Source organism: Cygnus olor, chromosome 21 (assembly GCF_009769625.2).
Source record: "Cygnus olor isolate bCygOlo1 chromosome 21, bCygOlo1.pri.v2, whole genome shotgun sequence".
Classification (NCBI taxonomy): domain Eukaryota; kingdom Metazoa; phylum Chordata; class Aves; order Anseriformes; family Anatidae; genus Cygnus; species Cygnus olor.
This window is the reverse complement of record NC_049189.1, coordinates 6,875,613-6,897,466: the sequence shown is the minus strand read 5'-3', so window position 1 is coordinate 6,897,466 and position 21,854 is coordinate 6,875,613. Positions and strand designations below refer to the sequence as shown.

At 46.7% G+C, this 21,854-nt stretch overlaps 1 protein-coding gene across 2 annotated transcripts in view; it reads right to left on the bottom strand.

The window, feature by feature from the left end:
- Positions 1 to 367: 367 nt before the first annotated feature.
- Positions 368 to 21,854, bottom strand: part of EPHB2 (EPH receptor B2) — a 130,847-nt gene continuing 109,360 nt past the window's right edge. Inside the window, exons 7-16 of one of the 2 annotated variants that reach the window (XM_040533402.1) lie at positions 19,882 to 20,044; positions 19,102 to 19,210; positions 18,811 to 18,878; positions 16,374 to 16,496; positions 15,723 to 15,970; positions 14,484 to 14,699; positions 12,763 to 12,912; positions 9,357 to 9,550; positions 8,524 to 8,679; positions 368 to 5,701 (exon numbers count right to left, since the gene is read on the bottom strand). In XM_040533402.1, the coding sequence (XP_040389336.1) occupies positions 5,593 to 5,701; positions 8,524 to 8,679; positions 9,357 to 9,550; positions 12,763 to 12,912; positions 14,484 to 14,699; positions 15,723 to 15,970; positions 16,374 to 16,496; positions 18,811 to 18,878; positions 19,102 to 19,210; positions 19,882 to 20,044 (1,536 nt within the window). In that variant the 3' untranslated portion in view covers positions 368 to 5,592. The remainder of the gene's footprint in view (positions 5,702 to 8,523; positions 8,680 to 9,356; positions 9,551 to 12,762; positions 12,913 to 14,483; positions 14,700 to 15,722; positions 15,971 to 16,373; positions 16,497 to 18,810; positions 18,879 to 19,101; positions 19,211 to 19,881; positions 20,045 to 21,854) is intronic. The other variant, XM_040533403.1, reaches the window with a different exon arrangement.

Sequence of the window (21,854 nt, the reverse complement as noted above, 5' to 3'; positions counted from 1 at the left end):
TGTAATTTAGTTCAATTGTCTGATATAAAGGACTGTTGATCCTAGAGCTGAAAGCATGTCAAGCACTAGCTTCACTAAGAGATCGCAGCATAGAAAGAGGGGAACACAGCAAAGAAATTAAATTTTAGGATGTCTTTTACGACATTGGATAACTGCCAGCAGACTGTAACAATGAAGTTGGTGCAATGTTAGTTGTTCTTAAAACTTTGAAGGGGGAAATGATGAATACTGTATGTGAAGAATTTGTAAAATTTTTCAAGATGGAAAAGACCTACATTAAATCAGTCTCAAGTTAGACAAACAGAAAGGAAGATGAAATGCATTAAAGAAATAGACTCAACTAAAACAAACTGGACAACAGTATTACTTCCAGGCACTTTGGATTCATAAATCCAAGACAGCCACAGATTTATTATATTGTTAGAGGATACAACCGTTAATGATGCAGCAGAATTCAAGCCCTGATTGCAGGTTTCATACAAATCAGCCTAGAAAATTTACCAAGAAGTTTTCTCAGCTGCTCAAATGCACCAAGAGGTTTTCTCTACAGACCTCTGCTAATCTGCAGCATGACGATTACTGGGAAAGAATCTTTCCTTGGACACCAATACAAAGAATGACTTCAAGGGGTGTGGGGAAAAAAAAAACAGTATTAGCATAGCCAGCACCTACCACAGAACCTCTCTCCTTAGCTCATGAAATGCCGGATCAGGAGGCATCTCTGCACTGGACAACAGCCACTTTATGGCAGGTTTTTCAAGCCGGAGTTACATGAAGGTGTGGCCCTGCTTTCTCCCTAGCCCTGCACAGGATGTGATGTCGTATGTCTCCCTGCACATGGAAACACAGGTGCACGCTGTCAGCACAAACAAGGTGGCTCTGCTGTACTATGACTGCCATGGAGTTGTGGGATAAAACTCGTTACATTTGAATCATAATACTGAAGTAATAACTGTATAATTGCTAAACCCTGTGACAGCAGCATTTACCCAGATTACACGGAAGGTTACTGGCAGTGAAAGCTACTGCTTGGTAAAGAGAATGCTACGGAGAGGAGAAGCCAGACTGTAACAAGCAGATCCTCAGCTGCTGCAAGACACAAATCGCCATCAAGTTTGTGAAGGGTAGTCCTGGGATTTTAGGGGTGGTGGCGGTAGAAGATAATTTGTGGAGGGGCAGTGCAGTACATAGTGCCTTGTGTCTGTGTCCCCACAGCTCATGACTTCTGGCAGTGCTCTATCTTGCAAATTCATTTTTCATTTTGCCTGGCTTACAACTTTGCTGCTAATTCCAGGTAAAGGGCTGGTGGCAACTGTTGAAAATGACCCATAAAATATAGCATTGTGGTGATTCTTTTACCTTTCTACTATCCATATATGCTTTGCTTTCTTCACTCTGCTCCCTGATGCTCCATATGATTTGATTTTTATCACTGGCCAACTAATATAGTATTTTCAACTTAATGGCCTGCTCAGCTCTTCTGCTGGATGCCATCACAAGACATGGGTGACCTTCAGCAACAGATGGCAGTGGAAAACAGTGGAGAAGAGTAGGTCTTGGAGCTAGCTTGAAAGGTGGAGGGAAAATGTGAAAATTGCAACAAGGTGCCTGAAAAAAATCTCATTGTGATGATTTTTGTTAAGTATTCACACATGCACATGCACCATAGTATTTCACAGTGTAAATGTCATGTGTCTTCCCCTTGTTACTTGTTCTCCACATGAAGTTGAATTTTGCAGTTAGACTCATATTTCCCAGCAGCACATTTGATACTCATGAAATAAAAACATTATGTCATTTTGGTGACTGCCACCAACTGCAGCATCCACCAGAAGCATTTACAAATAGAGCACTTTACAGGAGCTTGGTTCCTCATCCTCTCTGGAAAGCTGGAAGGATGCAGAAAACTGCAGTGTTTTATGGATCATTTCTATTTTAGGTCCAATTCACCATTAGTCCTTCACAATCAGATACAGACTGATATGATGCCAGCAATGTCTGGTAATCAGATGCAATGTGTTACTCGTTACATGTGATTTTGGTCAGAGGAAGAGATAAACGATGTGCTCTCTCTGTCCTGCAGACAGCTGCCATGGCTTTGGTGCGTTGTGGCACTGAGCTGTGTGGTCCCATCCTTCACAGTGGCTTGGGTCTATTAGGTAGATGTGTATGATGCTAGCCAGTGAGGAGATTCAGTGCATTAAGAAAAAAACGTCTTCAAATGACCTGAAGTGTCCTTCCAAGCCCTGTCTGATAGTGGCTGGCTCTGAAGGGGGATCCTGCCTGGCCATTGCTTATCCCTGGTGTATGCAGGCATGTAACAGAGGGTACTGAGCAGTCAAGAACTGTCTGGGAAAGAAAACTGAAGGGGATTGTGCACTCCTTCCACATGGCTGCCCCACAGGAATTTGCTGGTGAGTTTTCTGGACAGACAGCTCTCCTTGTACTGCATAGCTCCCTCGTACAAAAAGTAGCTGGCTGGCTGTGGGCAGGCAGCTTGGCACAGCACCACGCTTCCCTCAGCCTGGCCTGCCACCAAACAGCTTCAGACATGCCTTGGGGAAAGACATGCCTTAGGGAGCTGACAGCTGTTAATTGTTAAAACAGAGCAGCTATGCTGTGGAAGAGGCACGCCATGAGAGCAGGTCTCACTGCTGCTCCACAGTTCTGTGGGACAGGGTGTGTGGAGAAGAGTTGTTTTTTTTTTCTCTGTGTGCCCTCTGACAACACTGTAGTTTAGTTGGCACCATCAATTTTTTGCATGCTGCTCTTTAAAACTGAGTTTGTTTCATGGTCAGGAACAGCGATTTTTGAAGACACAATTTTTGAACGCAAGGGCATTCGAAGAATCCCTTCAGCTAGATACACACATTAAAACAGACTGGCTATAGGACAGGCAGCCCAAATGTCCAGGCACCACCTGCATACAACATACCTATTGCCCACTCACCCTGAACTCTCTCCACATCAGATTCTGCCCTAAAACAGATAATAGGGTATAACATTGCTGTCAGAAGGCATGCACCGTAGTTGCTGGGAACAGAACACATCCCAAAGCCCCCAGCACACATCTGCTGCTCATGTTCATCTGATGACTACAGATGTACTTTTGGGTGCAAGAGCAGGGAAATACAATATACAAAAGAAAACGCAATCCACCAGAAGAGATCTAAAATTAATAGGAGCTAGGTGGAAAATTCCTTCAGTTAAGGCCCCTGCTGATGAAGCTGTGCACCAAACATTTGGCCAGTGAAAAAGCTAAGCAGAGAAGTAACTCTCACTTGCAGGGAATGGTCTCCTGCCACTCATATGTGCTTCATCATCTGATCTGGTCTGAAAGACGAAAATGATAAGTACTTTACAAATAGCATCATATATTGCAAGCAGTCTAGGGAGATGATATCTGACCACAGAGGTCTAGACAGCTTGGGAGTTTCATCTACAGACTTCCTCTTGGATTCAGCTCCTGGAAAATACAGCAAACCAGCTCCCAGCAAACATGCCTTCAAACACTCCATGCTGCTGAAAATGAGTGAAGAACCCTATGAATGACATGGCAATGGCAGACAAGAGTTTGTAAATGCACATTATATGGCGAGGAAATGTGTGGAAATATGCCACAAACGGCCAGGGGAAGTTGGGTGGTGCTAGGCATGTTTCAGAAGATATGAGATGGTGCTGAACAGGGATAACTAGTCCAATTATTCTCATATGTATTTCCCCTGCACTTGGTTGGTGGTATTTACACATACCAAAGACCTGTTGAGTAACTAAAGTATTTATTTCAGTTATTTATAAATCCACTGACTGGCCATTCAGCTTCAGCCATGGCATTTTCCTCCAGAGACCTGGGCTACTAGATGAGTTTTTTCCTTTGCTCGCCCAGGTTCTCCAAGAGGCAACTGGCTGAGACTGAAGATGGCTCAGAGCCCCCAGTGCATTGTCCAGCGAAGGGACTGCGTGTCCAAAGTGCACAGAGCACATCCACAGAGTTTGGTTACTGTAGCGAAGCATCCACAACCTAGCAGCTAATACAATTCGGGCTCTGAGAAACCGTGTGCTAAGCTCCTCTTAGAGGACCAGGCTTACCCTGCCTTTCTGTGGTACATGCACCGACCCACTTCTGACACTTTTCTAAGCAGTCAGACATCTCCGAGGGGCTCTGGCAGCCAGCTGTGGAGTCACCATCCCCTCCCACAACACATCTATCCTCCCCTGTCTTTCCCTCCCCCCTGTAAAACAAAAACAAAACAAAACAACAACAAAAAACCTTCTGTGATGCTGCTCATCATTGCACCAGCAACCTTGCATTGAGCAGGTGGTCACTTCATCTCGGTGAACAACTGGAAACCCAACAGTTAGAAACATCTGTCAGGCCACGACAAATTGCAAAATAACAAACAAGCAAACATGAGGAAATGTGCATATAAAAAACTTATTCTCCTGGCATATTGTCAATAAGCTGCATTTTTTCCTTCCACAAGGAAAGGATTTAAGTTCTTGAATGATATGATGCTTGGAAATGTCATTTCCTTCTCATTAAAAAAAAAAATAATAAATCCAACCCCAAACTCACAAATTGGTGTTAACAAAGCAAGGTAAAAGGACAATTCTCCCAACAATGACAACCAAAAATAAAGGTACACGTCAGCATTTGTAATCAAAATCTACTACATACTGTACTTGGGAAGTCTTCTGGGAAAAGATCATTGGCATCGAGTGAGGACATCACTAAAAGTCTTGTGCATATGATATGTATGAAACAATGATGCCATTGGAGGGTGGATGGACGGACCCTTAGGAAACTGTCACTCACAAAACTGTTCCATGACAAGAGAAAATAAGAGATGTAAAAAGGACTGGTTTTCCCCATCCCCCACCCCCCCCACCCAAGTGTTACAGATTCCTTCTCATTTGTCGGAAACAGCCTCTTCTAGTCTCAGTTTACTTGTTTAAAAAAAAAAAAAAAAAAAAAAGAATGTCTTCAGCTTTTGAAGAAGTCCAACAATTTCTGAGATGCACTTGGTTCCACAGCACCAGAGAGCTTCAGCTCTGCTCTCTTTCCTCTTTGATTTGCTAACAGGGGCTTTCCGAAAGTACTGCCGGCTGCAGGACATTCCCAGAGCTGCCACTCCATGTGAGAAAGAGAGGTGCTTCTCGGGATCTATCCTCGCATTCATCTTCTTGAAAAAGTCTCATTGCTCCAGAGGTGTCTAGGCCCAGCTGCAGCAACTTTGTGCAAGAGGAAATAGATGAAGCTGCTCTATTCTCTTCCTTTGGAGACTCCTGGTCTTGGAGCCCTTTTCAAGAATGCAATTGCTTTATTATTATTTAAAAATAATTGTCTGTCTGTTTGTTTGTTTTCAAAATAGTTGTCTTTTTTTTTGTTGTTCCCTTTTTCCATTGTTTAAATTCTAGAAGCTCTTGGAGACAATTCATTGTTGATGATAGGGCATTTCTTCCTGTTGTCATGATCCTCAGAGCAGCTGCCTGTCTCTGATCCATGCGGAACACTCAAGAACTAGAGCTCAGACATACAGGGGCAAAGGGGAGCAGGGCCTCAAGGAAGTGGAGCATGAGGACACGTTGATATCAAACCTCCACAGACTGAATTTGGTTCATCTGTGCTCTCATCACCTGGATACTGTTCAGAATTTTCTTCTGGTGTCCTGCTAAAGTGACCCCAACTCGCAGAATATCCCTTTGGGAGGAAAGAAACAAACACAGCATAAATATCAGAAGAAACTAGAAAGTACATGAGAACAAGCCCATGTATAGCACCCCCTTGGAGTGTGGTGTGTTGGGAGCTGAAGTCTCCAGCCTACATCTGTAACACTCTACAAATGTAATGAACGTATGGCAAAACCTCTGTTCTTTTGTTTTTAGTCTTGCTGGGTGAATCTCCCAATCTTTGCATTTTCTATATAAGTGCAGCAACCCCAGAGTACTGGAAGCCTCAATATAGAGTGTAGAAGCAAATAGTGCATGCTCTGCACACTATTTAAGTGTTTTTGCCTTTGAAAAGCCTTAGTCTTTCCTGCCCTTGTATCGTTTTGTTTCTTTCTTTGCATGCTTGGATTTTCTCTATTGTTTTGTGAGATAGGAAGTTAAAACCTATTTAAACTTTGCTGGCTATCCAAATTTCAAGAAAACAGTGTCTCATGGCAATGCAGCTCCATTTACCTGATGAGCTACTTCTGCAAAGACCAGAGCTGAGCTCAGGGGGACGATCACCTCCCTGGTCCTGCTGGCTGCATTATTCCTGACACAACCAGGATGCTGTCGGCCTTCTTGGCCACCTGGGCACACTGCTGGCTCGTGTTCAGGTGAGCATCGACCAACACACCCAGATCCTTTTCCTCTGCACAGGTTTCCAGCCACTGCCCCAAGCCTGTAGCACTGCATGGGGTTGCTGTGCCCCAAGTGCAGGACCTGGCACTTTGCCATGTTGAACCTCATCCCTTCGGCCTCTGCCCATCGACCCAACCTGTCCAGGTCCCTCTGCAGGGCCTTCCTGCCCTCCGGCACATCGACACTTCCCCCCAGCTTGGTGTCGTCTGCAAACTTACTGAGGGTGCACTCAATTCCCTCATCCAAGTCATCAATAAAGATATTAACGAGGATGGGCCCCAACACCGACCCCTGGGGAACACCACTGGTGACCAGCTGGATTTCACCCCCGTTCACCACCACTCTCTGGGCCCGGCCGCCCAGCCAGTTTGTAACCCAGCAGAGTGTGCCTGTCCCAGCCATGGGCTGCCAGCTTCTCCAGGAGAATATTGTGGGAAACTATGTCAAAAGGTTTTGCTGAAGTCTAGGCAGACTACGTCAACAGCCTTTCCCTCACCCACCAGGCGGGTCACCCGGTCACAGGAGGAGATGAGGTTGGTCAGGCAGGACTTGCCTTTCCTGAACCCGTGCTGGCTGGGCCTGATCCCTCGATTGTACCGCATACGTTGCGTGATTGCATTCAAGATGACCTGTTCCATCACCTTTCCTGGCACTGAGGTCAGGCTGACAGGCCTGTAGTTCCCTGGATCCTCCTTACAACCCTTCTTATAGATGGGCGTCACGTTAGCAAGTCTCCAGTCATCAGGGACCTCTCTGGATGACCATGACCGCTGATAGATGGGAATGATGATGGAAAGCAGCCCAACAATCACATCTGCAAGCTCCCTCTGCACCCTCAGCTGTATCCCATCTGGCCCCATGGACTTGTGACAGTCCAGGTAGAAGAGCTTGAACTCTAATCATCTCTATTATTATGTCCAGCCAAGCAGGTGAGAAATGTGGAAGAGATATGGGAAGGAGCTGAGGGTCCCCTTTTGATTGTGTTGAAGGCACATGGTAGGGACTTGGAAGATATTGTGAAGGACATGGCTAGGTACTGGGAGAAATAGCATTAATGGACACTGATCATGTCCATGAAGTATGCAGACTTCGTTAGCTGGGCTGCCTGCAATATATCTATTAGATATATCACAAATAGAACCCACAAGATTCAGCAGAGTTGGGCTGTGGTGTGGGTGTGATGTCCTAGTTTGATCAAAGTTCTTCAGATTTTATGGGCCCTCTTCCTCTTGTACAAACATAGCCTATAGTATGCCAAAACCATCCCCAGGGCCTTGGGGCTGTACCATGGATACACTGAAACAGTCAGAATTGCCATGTGAATTTCCTGGCAGGAAATAAGAACAGAAAGCCAAAAAAAGATCAGTTTGGCTGTTTCTGTGAATGGATTCTGATTGAGTGGTAGTTTTAAAGTGTGAAAATAGGCACCAAATCCTATAAACATTCCAAGTTACTATGCACACAGACATCGTAGCACTTACAGATGCCTTTAATGCTTGGCGCTTTCTCAGGAAGGATTTCTAAACCTAACTGCAACCAACTACAAATCTTCCCCAGAGGCACCAAAGCCCCACTTAATCCCAAGAGTTTTCAAAAACCACCACAACTGGATTTCAACTGCCTGCTCTCTCTGAAGAACTTGCTAAAATTTTGCCACTGAGGAAAGTTTGAGTGGATACAAGACAATTTAGACCAAAGTGAAACCATATGAAATTTCAGAGGCCTTTCCTAAGTAGAAATTTGTTTGCAGTGTGTTTGTTTTCATTGCCAATAAGCCAAACATGCAAGAGGATAGTGGAGTCTTAAAATGCTCTCCAGTAGCTGCAGAACTGCCTGATGCCAGCCTGAAATCTCCATTTGTTCCGTGTGGGGGTTTTGGAGACCCTCATTATTGTTTTCATTTTCATGATGGTGACATGCAGTGTGGAAATGAATTCTGCAGATACAGAGCAACACACACAGTCTGGACACAAGACAGTGTGTAGAACACAGACATTTCTGCACAAACAGAATAGACGAAAAGTGGGTCCACAAGGTAAAAAATTCGATAAAAGTAAAACTACATCACATAAAAATAATAATAATAATAAAAAAAAATCTATTAATGGCCAATTGTTGTTAAACTACTGAGACTTTTCCTTGTGCTTTGGGACTTGAAGCCTGGGCACTTACTCTACACTCATCTGCGATACTATGTCAAAGGTGGTGAAGCCAGCACTGGCAAAGCTCTCTTTGTACTGGCTCATCTTGATGGCATCCAGCCACTCATCCACAGTGTTGAAGCTGGTATAATCTGGGATTGTGCGGTCAAGTAGAGGGAGATTAATCCTGAAACACAGAAATAGAGACCGATCAAAACAAGCAATGATAAGCACGTGTATTTCTGTACCCTCCATCAGCTAGAAGGATGTTGACCAGCATCATTCATAGTGCCTGCACTGCATTAAGCAGTACCACCCACGCTATCCAGCTGAAGCAACGACTGTGCAGAACACTAGCGAAGTCTGTTTCTGGATCAGTTTGTAAAGAAAAGGATGGAGCTATCAAAGACCATGGGATACAACTCTCAAATCGTGGCTGCACGAGGGGGGGAAATGCACTCCCAGAATTGCGCCAGTGCTTCCCATAAATTGCTGCAGTCCTCACCTCCATTCTTGGGAAACATCATACTGCTTGATGAGGCCTTACTTGCCTCCACTGCATGCAAGACTGGGCTACCCGAGCATCCATACCCATCCATCAATCACATGTACATGAAACCATGATGCTCCTCTAACTGTGCAGAGGACCTTGTCCAATTCAATGAGCTCTCTGTGTTCCCAGAAATCTAAGCTGGCCAGAGAGAGACAAGAGTGACTTTGACATCCTCCCGTAAAGGACCAAACTACACAGGTCAAGCAGCCTCTACAACAGCTAGCTCAGAGAGATGCAGGGATAGTGCCCACCAGGCCACAAAGGACGGTAGATCTGCAAATAGAAGCCAAAAGACAAGATAGGATGCATACCCAGAGGAGAGAGGTGCCATGGCTTTCAGGCTATTAGGATTTCGGATCATTTTATCTAAAGTGTTGACAATTTGCCCAAATTTGGGTCTGTGGTTTCGGTCCTTCTGCCAACAGTCAAGCATTAGCTGATGCAGGGCATTTGGACAATCCATAGGGGGTGGCAGCCGGTAGTCCTGCTCAATAGCATTTATTACCTGTGACAAGAGAAAAAGAGATCAATACAGTGGCAATAACGTCTTCATCCCTGAATGGAGGAGGTGGCCAAAAGGCACTTATTTAATTCATAATGTTCCTTTTCTCAGCTCCTGAGGGTGACTGTCATGGCCAACCATAGTGCAACAGGGCTGCTCTGCCCACACTTACTGTAGCCTGTTTCAGCAAACTACTCTTGTAGCAACACAGTACCCTCTAACTCCCAGCCCTCCTCATGTCATCTCATCCTCTAAGGTGACACCAGCATTGATCAGCCAACACTGATAAAGGTCCTTGATCGATGTTTGTAGTACACCATGCCCATTGATTTCATAATCTCAGAAAAGATAGTATTGCCATTACCTTGGCAAAGATTTGTGAGCCTCTGGCTGCAGGCATGAGAAAGGCCAGTCAGAAAGAAGAGTTCATGTTCTTGTCTGGGTGGACACTCTGTGGCCAAGCACCATGTTTACATCAGGGTACACCACAGCACACCAGAGTAACTCACAGGGAGAACAACCCCATCTAGGGAAGGGGCTGCTCTTAAGTGAGTTACGGACCAGGGAAGCCGTCCCTATTTTCCTTCCTCCACTGCTGCTTTCTACTCCTGCATACTCTCCAACCCTTCTGGGCAGAAGTGTCATATCACTGGGCTGAGTGCACTCAACCAGCAATGAGAGCTGGATCTCTCTATAGACCTTTGTGCAACAGACTGGAGCGCAGTTTCAGCCACACAGGTGAGTAGGACAGACACTTGGGTCAGCAGAGCCACATGCAGAAGAACTTTGCTATGGCATGCAGGGAAAGGTTGGAGCACATCTTGCCTAAGCCAAGCTACAGCTCTGTGGGCCAACACAAGAAGGTTTTGCCTGCTGCTTGTCTGATCTTTCCTACAGGACCTGGGAAAATACATGGTCTTGCCATGTTCAGTGGAAATAGCACATGCACAAGATTAGAGGATCTTCTTCAAGAGGAACCCCAGCTCCCTATTCTGCACGCATAGCCCAAAACCTCCCCTGGGTGATCAAGGAAGACAGAGGTTCATGGTTTCTTCCAGGGGCATATGTTCTCTTGACAGAGGCATGTGACAGGCCTGCAACTCTCTTCCCTCCTGGCTTTATGCATCATATGGTCATACACACAGAACAGGCATTGAAAGAAGAGTAGAAACCTTGTACATTAGAAACAGGCTTTTTCATGGCAACAAAAAACAGAAGCAAGGATAAAAACCAGAACTGAGGATATTGCAGTAACTGAAATCAGGGACAACACTTTGAAATGACAAACTCTCCATGGGGATGATAAAAAAGGGGAAAGAACTGAAAGAACCTCAACAGGGCTGGTAGAATGACCTTGACGTCTCTATCTAGTCTCACTACTTGATCAGGGCTGCCACAGCTTTGTTCAGATATGTCTTGCACACTACTAAGGACGGAAATCTCCTTACTTGCCCGGTGAGCTACCCCAAGGCTGTAATGCCTGCCCGTGGAAGGACAGTTATATTCATACAGGGAAGGACAGTCATATCCATACAGCAGTATGAATACATTGTTGAGCAGGAAGGCTGCATAGAGAAAGTGGAGGATACTGCAGATGGGAGCACGGAAGGGGTGATACTGAGAGTGCTGTGGCAGTAGAAAGCTGCCACTCCAAGGGAGGGTAAGTGGAAGATCCATGGCAGGCAGTCTGGGGTGAGAAGTGGGGTATATTGAAGGGTTGAAGATCGATTGTGGCTTCGGGAAGAGGATATAGTAGAGTGCTCCAAACATTGTGCTTAGCCAGGATGCTGGGCAGGCTGATCCAAGACAGCTTGGGGCTGGCACTGCTGCTGTCCACATGTGCCAGATGGAATGAGTCCTTCTGCCTCTCCTTCCTCCAAGAGGCAGCGCTGTCTGGATAAGAAGGTGACCCACTGGGCCTGTGAAGGCCTAACCTGAGAAATCACTGCTGTGGTTTGTGAAGCTCTTGGCTCCCATTCAGGGACTCTCCTGAGCGGTGCAAGCTGTCCCCTCTCCCAGCTCTCTCTCTGGATAGTGGATCCATCCGAGACAGGAGGGGAGGGAGAGCAGGGGAGAGGAGCTCTGGGGAGATGCAGACATCAAGCACTTGGCTCTGGCATTGACTGAATAATTTCCCAAGAAACCTCCTGCCTTGCAGCCAGAAGACACATCCCGCAAGGGGGCACAGGCTGCACTCTCTATTCTCTCTCCTGCCTCCCCAGGCACTCACACCCTAGGGTCAGGAGGCTAAACTACAGTGAGTATGTGCCATGTGCTAACGCGCAGGGCGCACCAGCAGCAATTAAGTGGTGACAGCCTCTGGGGCACGATGCTCCGTGGCACAAGCCACAGAAGAGGCTGGGGAGGCCTCCAGGAGGGGACAGCAGAGTGCTGAGAATACAGAGGGATACCAGGGTAGGGAGAAGGGCAGTAACATTTGTCTGCAGTAAATGCTTGAAACTGCAAGGGATAATGAAACCCGAATGTGAATGGGAAGGAAATTGGCATTTCTGAGAAGGGCATAACTTCTAACACCCTTCTTCGTGGCTAGAGAATTGATACAAAAAACTTTTCAAGTATGCCAGGGGCTGGGACAAGGCCATGTACAGCCAAAGGTGCTAAAATATCATCTGCTTCAGGCATTAGGGACTCACTTGAGCAAATAGTGCACCACGAAATTGAGGAATTTGCCCTTCTCTGAAGAAACCTGACATGGTCTGAATGGAGTTGTATGGACCTGAAAAATGTCTAATTTGCCATTCAGGTGGGAGGAGTTGTGACACCAGGTGGGAGCTTGGGTCTTACTCTCTTTTCCTGTAAGGCAGGGAAGCCTACAGATTCAAGAGTCCACAGATGGATGGACTTGGAGGTGCTTCAGGAGCTCTCATGTCAGTGGAAACTTTTATTTTTTTAACTGTCTCCTCCCTTTCCTCCCAGGTATCCGTCTGCCATAACTGAGGTTGTTCACATTAATCTGATCCTACTGCAGTAGGTTTTATACAGTCTCTAACCTCTGCAACAGCAGCACAATGGGACCAGAACAAAGATCAAAGTAAATCCCACTATTTCTTCCAAAGGTGTTGACCTTGGACACATCTCCCATAACAGGTAAGGCTCTGGACATGCCATCAGCTGAGTCTAGATATAACCATGCTTTGGCCTTGCAATCTGCTCCTGATTTCAGTATTCCTACTCCTTGCTTCTTAAGAACTCACATCTTGGTTGGTCATATCCCAGTAAGGCCGCTCGCCATACGACATCACCTCCCACATGACTATTCCATAGCTCCACACATCACTAGCTGATGTGAATTTTCGGTATTGAATTGCCTCAGGTGCTGTCCACCGTATTGGGATCTTCCCACCCTGCAGGAAAAAAAAAGAAAAAAGAGAGAGAGAGGACGGTAGCAGAAAAAGAAAGAACAATTGAAAAAGATGTGTCCAAAATATTTTCATCCAACTGGTGAAATCCTAGAAGGAAGGGACCTCAGGACTATGCCTAACACTAAATCAGGATGGCCATGCCTTTGTCTAACCAGGTCCTGGCAACCTTCAAGGATGATGATCCCCCCCAGTTTGTCTGGTGATCTGTTGCAGGGCTGTACCACCCTCTTGGGGAAGAAGCTTTTCCTATTATTCAACTTGAACATCCCAAGCTACATTTTTGTCTGTTGCCCCATATGATATCATCTGGTAGCACTGCAAAGAGTTTGACTCTGTCTTCTTCATAACTGCTCTTCAAGTACTGCAGGTCACCTTTAGGCATCCATTCAGCCTCCTTTTCATCATATTAAATAAGCCCTGCTCCTTCCATCTGCCTACTGCTGTACAGTTATCTTCATCATGCCAAAATGCCCATTGTGCTGGTAGAGTCTTTTGTAGAAAAATGAATGACTATGAAATTAGAAAAATTCAAACTGTTTCCCTTTGAATCTCCCTCCATCATTTTGCTGTCACCTAGCTACCTCAGGAGCAGAATAAAAGGAATTAAAACTTTAGCTTTTAGGTATTCAAGCACTGTTAAAATTCAAAAGAGCTATGCCAGACATCTCATCACTAATAGCTTCAAAAGACTGGTGAGATATGATTTCCTACAGATCATGCCCCAGCTATATCAACACTCATTTCCAAGAAGTCCTATCATAGGCATTGCATTGGAGTGATGCTCTAATGCCTCTGCAAAAAAAAATATGGTACGTGGGAAAACTACTGGCTGCAGTCTTACTGAACATGAAAGTCTTCAAATAAGTCCTTGGTCCTGGTACACATTTTGTATTCCAAGACAGGCCATCAGTCCTCAGTGGCACTTGTGTCACTGGTATTGTGGTGTTCCTGGGAAGCTGTTACGTGATCATGAAGCCATTTTTAAAATTATTTCTCCCTATAATTTTGAAAGATTTTCTGTGAGATCAGTGTCTAATACTGCACGGCTTTGCCCAGCAAGCATTCACACTTCAGTCTGTCATTTCTGGGGCTGAGCCCATGACATGACATGAAAAACAATCATGGCTTCCCAGACAGCAGGACAGCACAGTTGGACAGTAATGGTAAAAATACAGAGACTTGCTGCCCTAGCAACAAATCTGTCAGGGTGGCATCTTGCAGGACCCCAAGCTGGGCCACACTGGAATGGGATATTTCATTATCCACATCTAAAGGCTTTATCAGAGACATGCATGTGTTTGCAGGCATGTTTGGAAGAAGGTTCAGTTATCCATAGACATGACTACAGAGCCCATCAACAGCCACTGGAATGACAACTGGCAAGAGAAAATCTTCCTTGGTTAATTTAATTTATCTTTGCCATCTGGCACGTTATGCCTATTGTTGGCACCCTGAGAAAAGTCTTCTCAATGTCAACAGGAGACCTCCCCTTCCTCTCTTTCCCTAACTCTTTCCTTCCCCACCCATCCCTCCCGCTCTAAAAGCAGCCTTACCAGGGCACTGGTGTAGGTGGGATCAGAAGTGTCATCCTCCAGAAAACGGGACAGGCCGAAGTCAGACACCTTGCAGACCAGGTTGCTGTTCACCAGGATGTTGCGGGCAGCCAGGTCCCGGTGCACGTAGTTCATGTCGGCCAGGTATTTCATGCCTGCTGCGATACCCCGCAGCATGCCCACCAGCTGGATCACTGTGAACTGCCCATCATTTTGCTTAGGGGAAAAGAAAAGAGTCTGCATGAGAGGAGCAATTCACAGCCTGCCAGGAAAACAGACAGTAGCCTTTGTTTATACCACATTATGACACAGCTATACCACAAACGCCGTTAAGTCCCTTCTCAAAGTAAGAGTGTGGAGAGTCAAGAGCTCACGGGGGCTGGAAGTCACCCTCACATGTCCTACAAGCATCACTGCCAATGGCTGTTGTCTGATCTCTGCCACACCTTGCACAGGAGGGTTCAGAAGAGGCAATCTATTCCTATCAGGTGAATTCAACATCCAGTCAACACAGTGATTTATTCATTTCAGACTCAAACGTGTAAATATTTAGACAAAGCAGCTGGAGTTGAAGCCCTGCTGTGTAAAAGATCTGGCAGAACTCACGTCCATGTCCACAAAGGCAGAGTTTGTAAATGCATCTGTGGGCATGCATACATGTAGGCACAGCTGCATGTGTTCTGTCCCCAGCCGTACATCTACCAATGTGCTGCATTTTGTCATACTGTAACACATAACCTGATCCACCCACATTCACACCCTGGGAACAATATGCATTTTTATTAATAATTGGAGTAATTCTTGTTTTGTGGCCTGGTTACAAAGGCCTTTGGGCATGCATTTTTGTTCGGGTACACCTCACCCCTCACAAATCACAAAACAGCTCAGCTGTTTCCTCAGGGCGATGCTGTGTAAGATGCGCAGAAAGGTCTGAAAGGCTAGATTGCCTGCGGAAGGGCCACCAGGCTCCAACATGCTCCACGTGCCTTTTGTATGTGCCTTAATGTAACAGCCCTCTGAAACTGAGTGGCACTTCTCTAGTACAAGTGAACAAACACATGTAATGTGACAGCTCTTGTGCCACTTCTTTGCCTGAGACCTCAGACCTCTGCAGCACGCAGCAGCTGCCCCAGTGCCAGGGGTTGCTGGGCATAGTTATAGTGGCACAGGGAAAGGACCCCCCCACTCCAGGCCTCCTCTGGCCCTTCTCCGGGCCTGCGTGCTCCTGGAATCTCATACCCTCAAGAAGGAGTCCAGTGAGCCATTCTCCATGAACTCAGTAATGATCATGACTGGTGAACTCTTGGTTACTACCCCCTCCAGGTGGATGACGTTGGGGTGGTCAAACTGCCCCATGATGCTGGCCTCGCTCAGAAAATCCCGTCTCTGCTTCTCTGTGTAGCCAGACTTCAGTGTCTTGATGGCCACGAAGATCTCTCTTTTGCCGGGTAGCTTGAGATGCCCACTGCACACCTCACCAAACTCCCCTGTGAACAGAGAGAAACAAGTAGGGCTTGTTGGCCTTTCAGATCTCTGCCTTCCTCTCTGAGGGACCCCGTTCCTGAGGGACCCCGCGAGGCACACCCCTGAGCTGACCACTGCTTTGGATTTCCTCCCTCGTGCCGCAGCAAAGTCCTCCTTCCTTCAGGTGAACCCTTCCTTTGGTAAGGAGTGGTGGACACTGTGCACACACAGGAATTCCTTGTCTCCAGCACTGGGTGTCCTCCAGAGACCGCCATGTGGTGCTAGTCCAGGCAGGCTGGGGCTAAGTATAAGACCTTACTTAGAGTAGCTTTCCCACTAAATGTAAGGCTAAATCCTCACCAAAGTCTGAGACCACAAAGGAGACTGTGCAGCTGAGGGCCAGCCAGACATTCACAGTTTACCTACCTGCCCCAATCACTTGCTCAATTTTCACACACGAGATATCGATTTCTTTTGCAAATTCCCTGACAGCCTCATTGGGATCTTCGTAGGTAAATGGATCAATATAAATCTTCATCCCTGGAGTCACTGCATAAAGGTGAGGGAGAGAGTCAGACAGACAGGCACAAATGGACAAACGGCTGGCATCAAGGACAAGAGAAACCTATTTGTTTGTGTACATGGGGTTGTGTGCACACAACTGTAGGCACATGAATGCATGTACAGGCATGTGTGGACAAGTTTGTGTGTGTGTGTGCATGCGTATGTGTGTTTCTGTGCACAAAGACACACGTCCATGAGGTGGACCAAAATGCTGTTGATGATGAGGGTCTTTTTTTTTAACCTCAGGAAGTTGCATAATCAAGGGTGTGAAGCAGACACAGCAAAAAAGTTTGAGAAAGAACATGCAGAGCCAGGTTTGCACAGGCCTGGCTTCTAATAAACATTGGGCCCACAGTTGGCACACAACAGGGAGGTATTGGCCTTTCTATACTCACTTTGCTGGGCTCTGGCCAGCCCCCAGATTGGGAGTCCTGTAGAGAAGAGACCACAACTCACTAAATAAGGAGCCTAGCACAGAACCAGAGGCACAGCTCCCAGGTCCACGTGTAGGATGCTGGTCAGACCCATTCAGGCAAGCTGCTGCAGTATAAAGGCTTACAGACTCCCTGTGCCTTGGCAATCTGCTAACCATAAGATGTAGCCTCTCTGCAGCAGTCACTGCTGGGAATCTGAGGAGGGACTATGCCTTGGATTGGTGTCTTGAATGACGATATGGCTAAAATGCACCCCAGGCCTGTTAACAGTTCATCTGGTGGCATCTAGCCTATTCCAACAGTTGTGAAGGCACAGCTATTAATGCCATCCCAGCCTGAAGCTGTCATGTTACACACCAGACCCTGGGAGAAAGTGTGAATGTATGTTTACACATGCAGCAAGGACTGACAAACAACTGAGAGTTGCATTTACATAATCTTTCTTGAAGAGTGTCATTTTTACTGGTAAGTTATAGCAATGCAGCCAGAGCACTGCTGTTCAGGCACAGAGTTGCAGTTCAGTACCCTGCCTTTCGGAACACATTTCCAAGGTAAATGCAGAAACACCAGTGAGTCCTGTGCAGAAACATTACTGATTTTCTACACGCAAAACCATTTTCTGAATAAGGCCCAGGTCTGTACAGGAACAAGGTATAAAAAGGACAGAAATCCTGAAGCTGCAAGTATAATATAATGTAAATGATAACAGAGATATGAACAAAGCAGAATTTCAGTGATCTCTAGTGAGGGAGGAAAAAGACATTGGAGAGGGCATGCAGCCAGGGGTTGATAAGGAGAATGAGGGTGAGGCAGGCTGCATAGTGAGGTTGAAAGCAGGAATGCTGGGTGTGAGGGAGTGTCTTGCAGTGCATGGGTATATCAGAAGTGGCAGGCTGCAAGAAAGGGCATGTTTTGTATTGCATCTATTATAGATATAGATATATAACATTACAGATATAAAAATACCTATTATATAGTTAGATACAATGCATAACATGGTGCATATATATATATATGTGAAAATATAGATAGATAAATCATATCTACTAGGATTCTGGAAGCACTGGGATGGGCTATGGCAAAGGCACCATGAAGGACAGTGGTCCACAGCATGTAGGCAAGCTGGGGAAGGGGTCTCTCTGCTGCCCACAAACTGGGAAAAGCTCAGGAATCTGAGCAGCAAGATAGGGTGTGTTGGGAGGGGCTGCACAGCAGAAGAGTGTGAGGTTTCAGGAGCACACGGGAGGGTTTGTGTTTGATGTTGCAGGGGTCTGTAGAGCACGCACGGGTGCCCACTTCATGGTCAGCACCCAAAAGCACACAGGTCTGGAGAACATGAACTTTACTAAGCAGGGCAGAGACCTAGACCGCAGGGAACAGATGAGGAGATCTAGATGATGCAAGTGGGGATCCACACTATGAATGTCAGTCTGAGCTTTGCTTCTGGGGGATGCAATATGGTGGTTCAGAGATGCACACAGCATGCTACAGAATGTGTCTAGGAAGGGCATAGGGAACCAGAGGCAGTATTCAGCAGATGCATACTGAGATGAGGAGAAGAAGGGAGGGCAAGCAGACATAAGCCAAAGACACATAATGCAGTCCAGATCTGTCCAGTGGCTTCCTGAAGAAGCTCCACCTTGTTAGACCCCAAGGGCAGAAGCTTTCTTAGGGCAAGGATCAAAGGATCTGGCCATGTTTGTTGGAGCCCTGGCCAGCACAGAGGTCCTCTTGTCTTCACATGCACACATGTGCCTGGCTAGAGACCCTGAGCCCTTCCCGCACAACGCAAGGAATGAGTGAACAGGAACACAAACCCAAGAGAGAGCGGACCCCCAGGCCTGGTGGGGGACCACGGTACGTACTGTGGCCACTGGTATAGTGCTGCAGCTTGTCAGTGTACTCGGAATCGGCACGTTCAAAGCCCCGTCTTCTGGAAAGAAAGGGATTCCTAAGCACCGTGCACAGATTGATCGAAGCTGAGAAATGTGCTGTGGGGGCATCTTTTCCCTTCCTGTTTCCATCATCCCCACTTCTACCCCTGCCACCCTTCCTCTCTAATTGCTGTCCCCTCGCACAGCCCCAGCACAGCGGGCCTCTTGGTACCCAGCCCTGAGGCTCATGCGAGCTCAGGTAGTGCACTCAGACTGACCTACCTATTGCACACAATAATGATGATGACTACAGCAATGAGGAACACCAGTCCTGCTGCAGAGGAGCCGATGATGAGCGGCAGCTTCTCCTGGACACTAGTCTGGTACTCAGCTGACATGCAAGGAAGAAAGAATGCGTTACTGCACTGGTTACAGGGTGGGTAGACGCTAATATATTCATCAGGGCCAGAGCCTAGGTCTGAGCAACGGCCTGTATTTGCATGGCTATTGCTAACTTGTTTCTTGGCATGGATTTTTTCTGTGCTAGCTAGCCCTGTCCCAAGCATGACTCAAGTTGGCTGTGACAGGGATGCTCCCCAGCAGGAAGGCAGGATGGAATTATCCTTTTTGGGTGAGAAAGTCAGTCCCATGGAAGCATGCTGTGCCTTGCTACTTGGCCTCAGGGCCAGAAAACTGGCTTGACTTGTCTTATTTAGCTGCACAAATTTGGCAAGTAGAGATCCAAAGCTGTATTTGTCATAAACATCTCTGCAGGTGAACGTCATAAATTTTGTTCCCTCTAAATCCAACTGAATGGACAAGTTGTCACGCCAGAAAAGCATGGCAGAAATTGGCCTAGACTGTATGATTCCCTGCATGGACCACCAAGCACCCATGTCCCTCACCAGTTCTTGCCAGATTGAATAAATGCATGTGACTTGTCAATGCACCCTTGATGGGACTACCAGGAAGGGGACCAGAACCACCATCCGTGTATCTCCATCTTGTTCAAGTCTCTGTAGACCTTATTTCACATTTATGCAGTGACAGCTGAAGACTTACCTTCAGTCATGGTCTGGAAATACATCTTGCCACTATACCGGCCATACCCAGCCACAGTACGTGCCCGCACTTGGAAGACGTAGATGGTGCCAGCTTTGAGGTTTTGCACTGTCACAGTGTTGGTGGGGCTCTTCACAGTTGTTGAATTTAACTCACTAAGATCCTGCCAAGAAAATACACATATGCCATCAGAAGAGAGAGCCCAGGCACTGGACCCTGCTCCAGAATCAGGTATGGCATTTCTAGATGGAAACACAGAACGAGACAGAATGGGTTGCACAGGTTCAGTGGCTGGGGAAACCACAGACCTGAACAAAATGTTCATTTCTCCAAGTCTGTCTGCCAGCAGGGAACTACAGAAGAAGGAATGTGAGTAATTACATCAGTTGGCTAAATGCCACATCTCAGGAAATGCTCTGATGAAGGTGTTAGCCTCAAACATCAGGTCTCCAAGTCTTGAGCTCAATGGGAATAAGAATTGCTCCCCTCTTCTGCACCCACTTTCTGTTAGCACCATTCCTCACTCTGTCCTGTGTCTGATCCAGCCCCAGCACCCTGTCCATTTGATCTTCCCCACCCTCCTTGGCATATGCTGGAGGTAAAGCCCACCTGAACAAAGGGTTTTGGTTCTCAGGAGAAGTACTGTGACCACCCCTCCGCACAAGGCCTGCTTCACCAGTAACCATGGTTAAGATTTCAAACCTAAGGAACTGAAGACGAGCTGTGAGCGTGATTCCCCCATAAAAGGACACACACACAGAGACACTGATTTCTAAATGACATTTCTGTAGCTATGTTGAAAGTGCTTATCCTTTCCGGTAACACCTCCAATCTGGCAGGTCAGGTTGCCTTGGCAGGATCACTGGTTGCAACAGATCAGTAGCTGACAGCTCAAAATCTGCGCTGGCAAGTTTGCAAGGGAGTTACTGAGACCTACTAACTTCAAGTCACTGCAAAGGGCTCGGCAAGCCCAAGAAATCCCACCCAGCACAGGCTTGCCAGCGAGGTGAGATAACCACACTTCTCATGAGCAAGTACGCAGGGACTGACAAAGAAGTCACGCAGACAGGATCTGCACAACCCCATCAAGTGGGACCTGTGATTGAGGGACTTCTGTCAGCTGTGAAACTCCACTGGGGTGGCAGGGAGGAATTTCTTCATGCTACCATGAGATCAAAGTGAGACTCCCAGCAAGGACGGTGAGAAACACATCCGTTCCTCCTCACCAATGTCTTCAGCAATGGACTCCCGAAGGACAGAAGGTATTAAATAGGCAATCAGGCACAAGCTGTCCTCTTCTTGTGTTGAAATGAGATTTCCTCACACCATGGTGCAAGTTGTGCACTCTGTTGCTCTCATACTGCTTTGGCTGCCTTTGTTTTTGATGAAGCAAAAGTCAATGTAGAGCCGCTCAGCTTTGTATGCTCCTTGCCTGAAAGGGGCTGTGTCATGCTCTTGTCTTAGCCCTCTCAGCTGCTGGAGCACAGGATGAGTTAGAGATTGTCTCAGCCACCACTGAATGATGGAGCTTGCCTTTAGGGCAGCTGATCTCCTTTCTTTTCCTCTCTGCACACTGCTGCCCATCTGTTGACTTCGTTTTCACGTTCAGCCACTTCTGAGAACAGATCTGGTGCCCTCATTCACAAGCTGTTCCAGAGGATGCTCTGCAGCCAGATGCTGGGGTATAAGCAGCATTAGAGGCCCACAAAGAACAGTCATTCTCTGTGGTGCTGCATACAGCAGTCTGCTGCACCAGTATCTTCTTCACATTCATGGCAGAGTCTCGTGGCTCATGCTGGAGTAGAACTGCAAGTGCAGTGGCATTTGCAAGATAGATTACACTCATGACCTTGGTTTGTGCAGACTATAGCTGGAAAGCAGACAAAAGAGAACATTCAGGGAGTTTATTTCTTCTTGTATTAAGTTTTTGATTCATCAGTGTTCTGGTGTAGGTAGCTGGTAAGAGAGTGGTC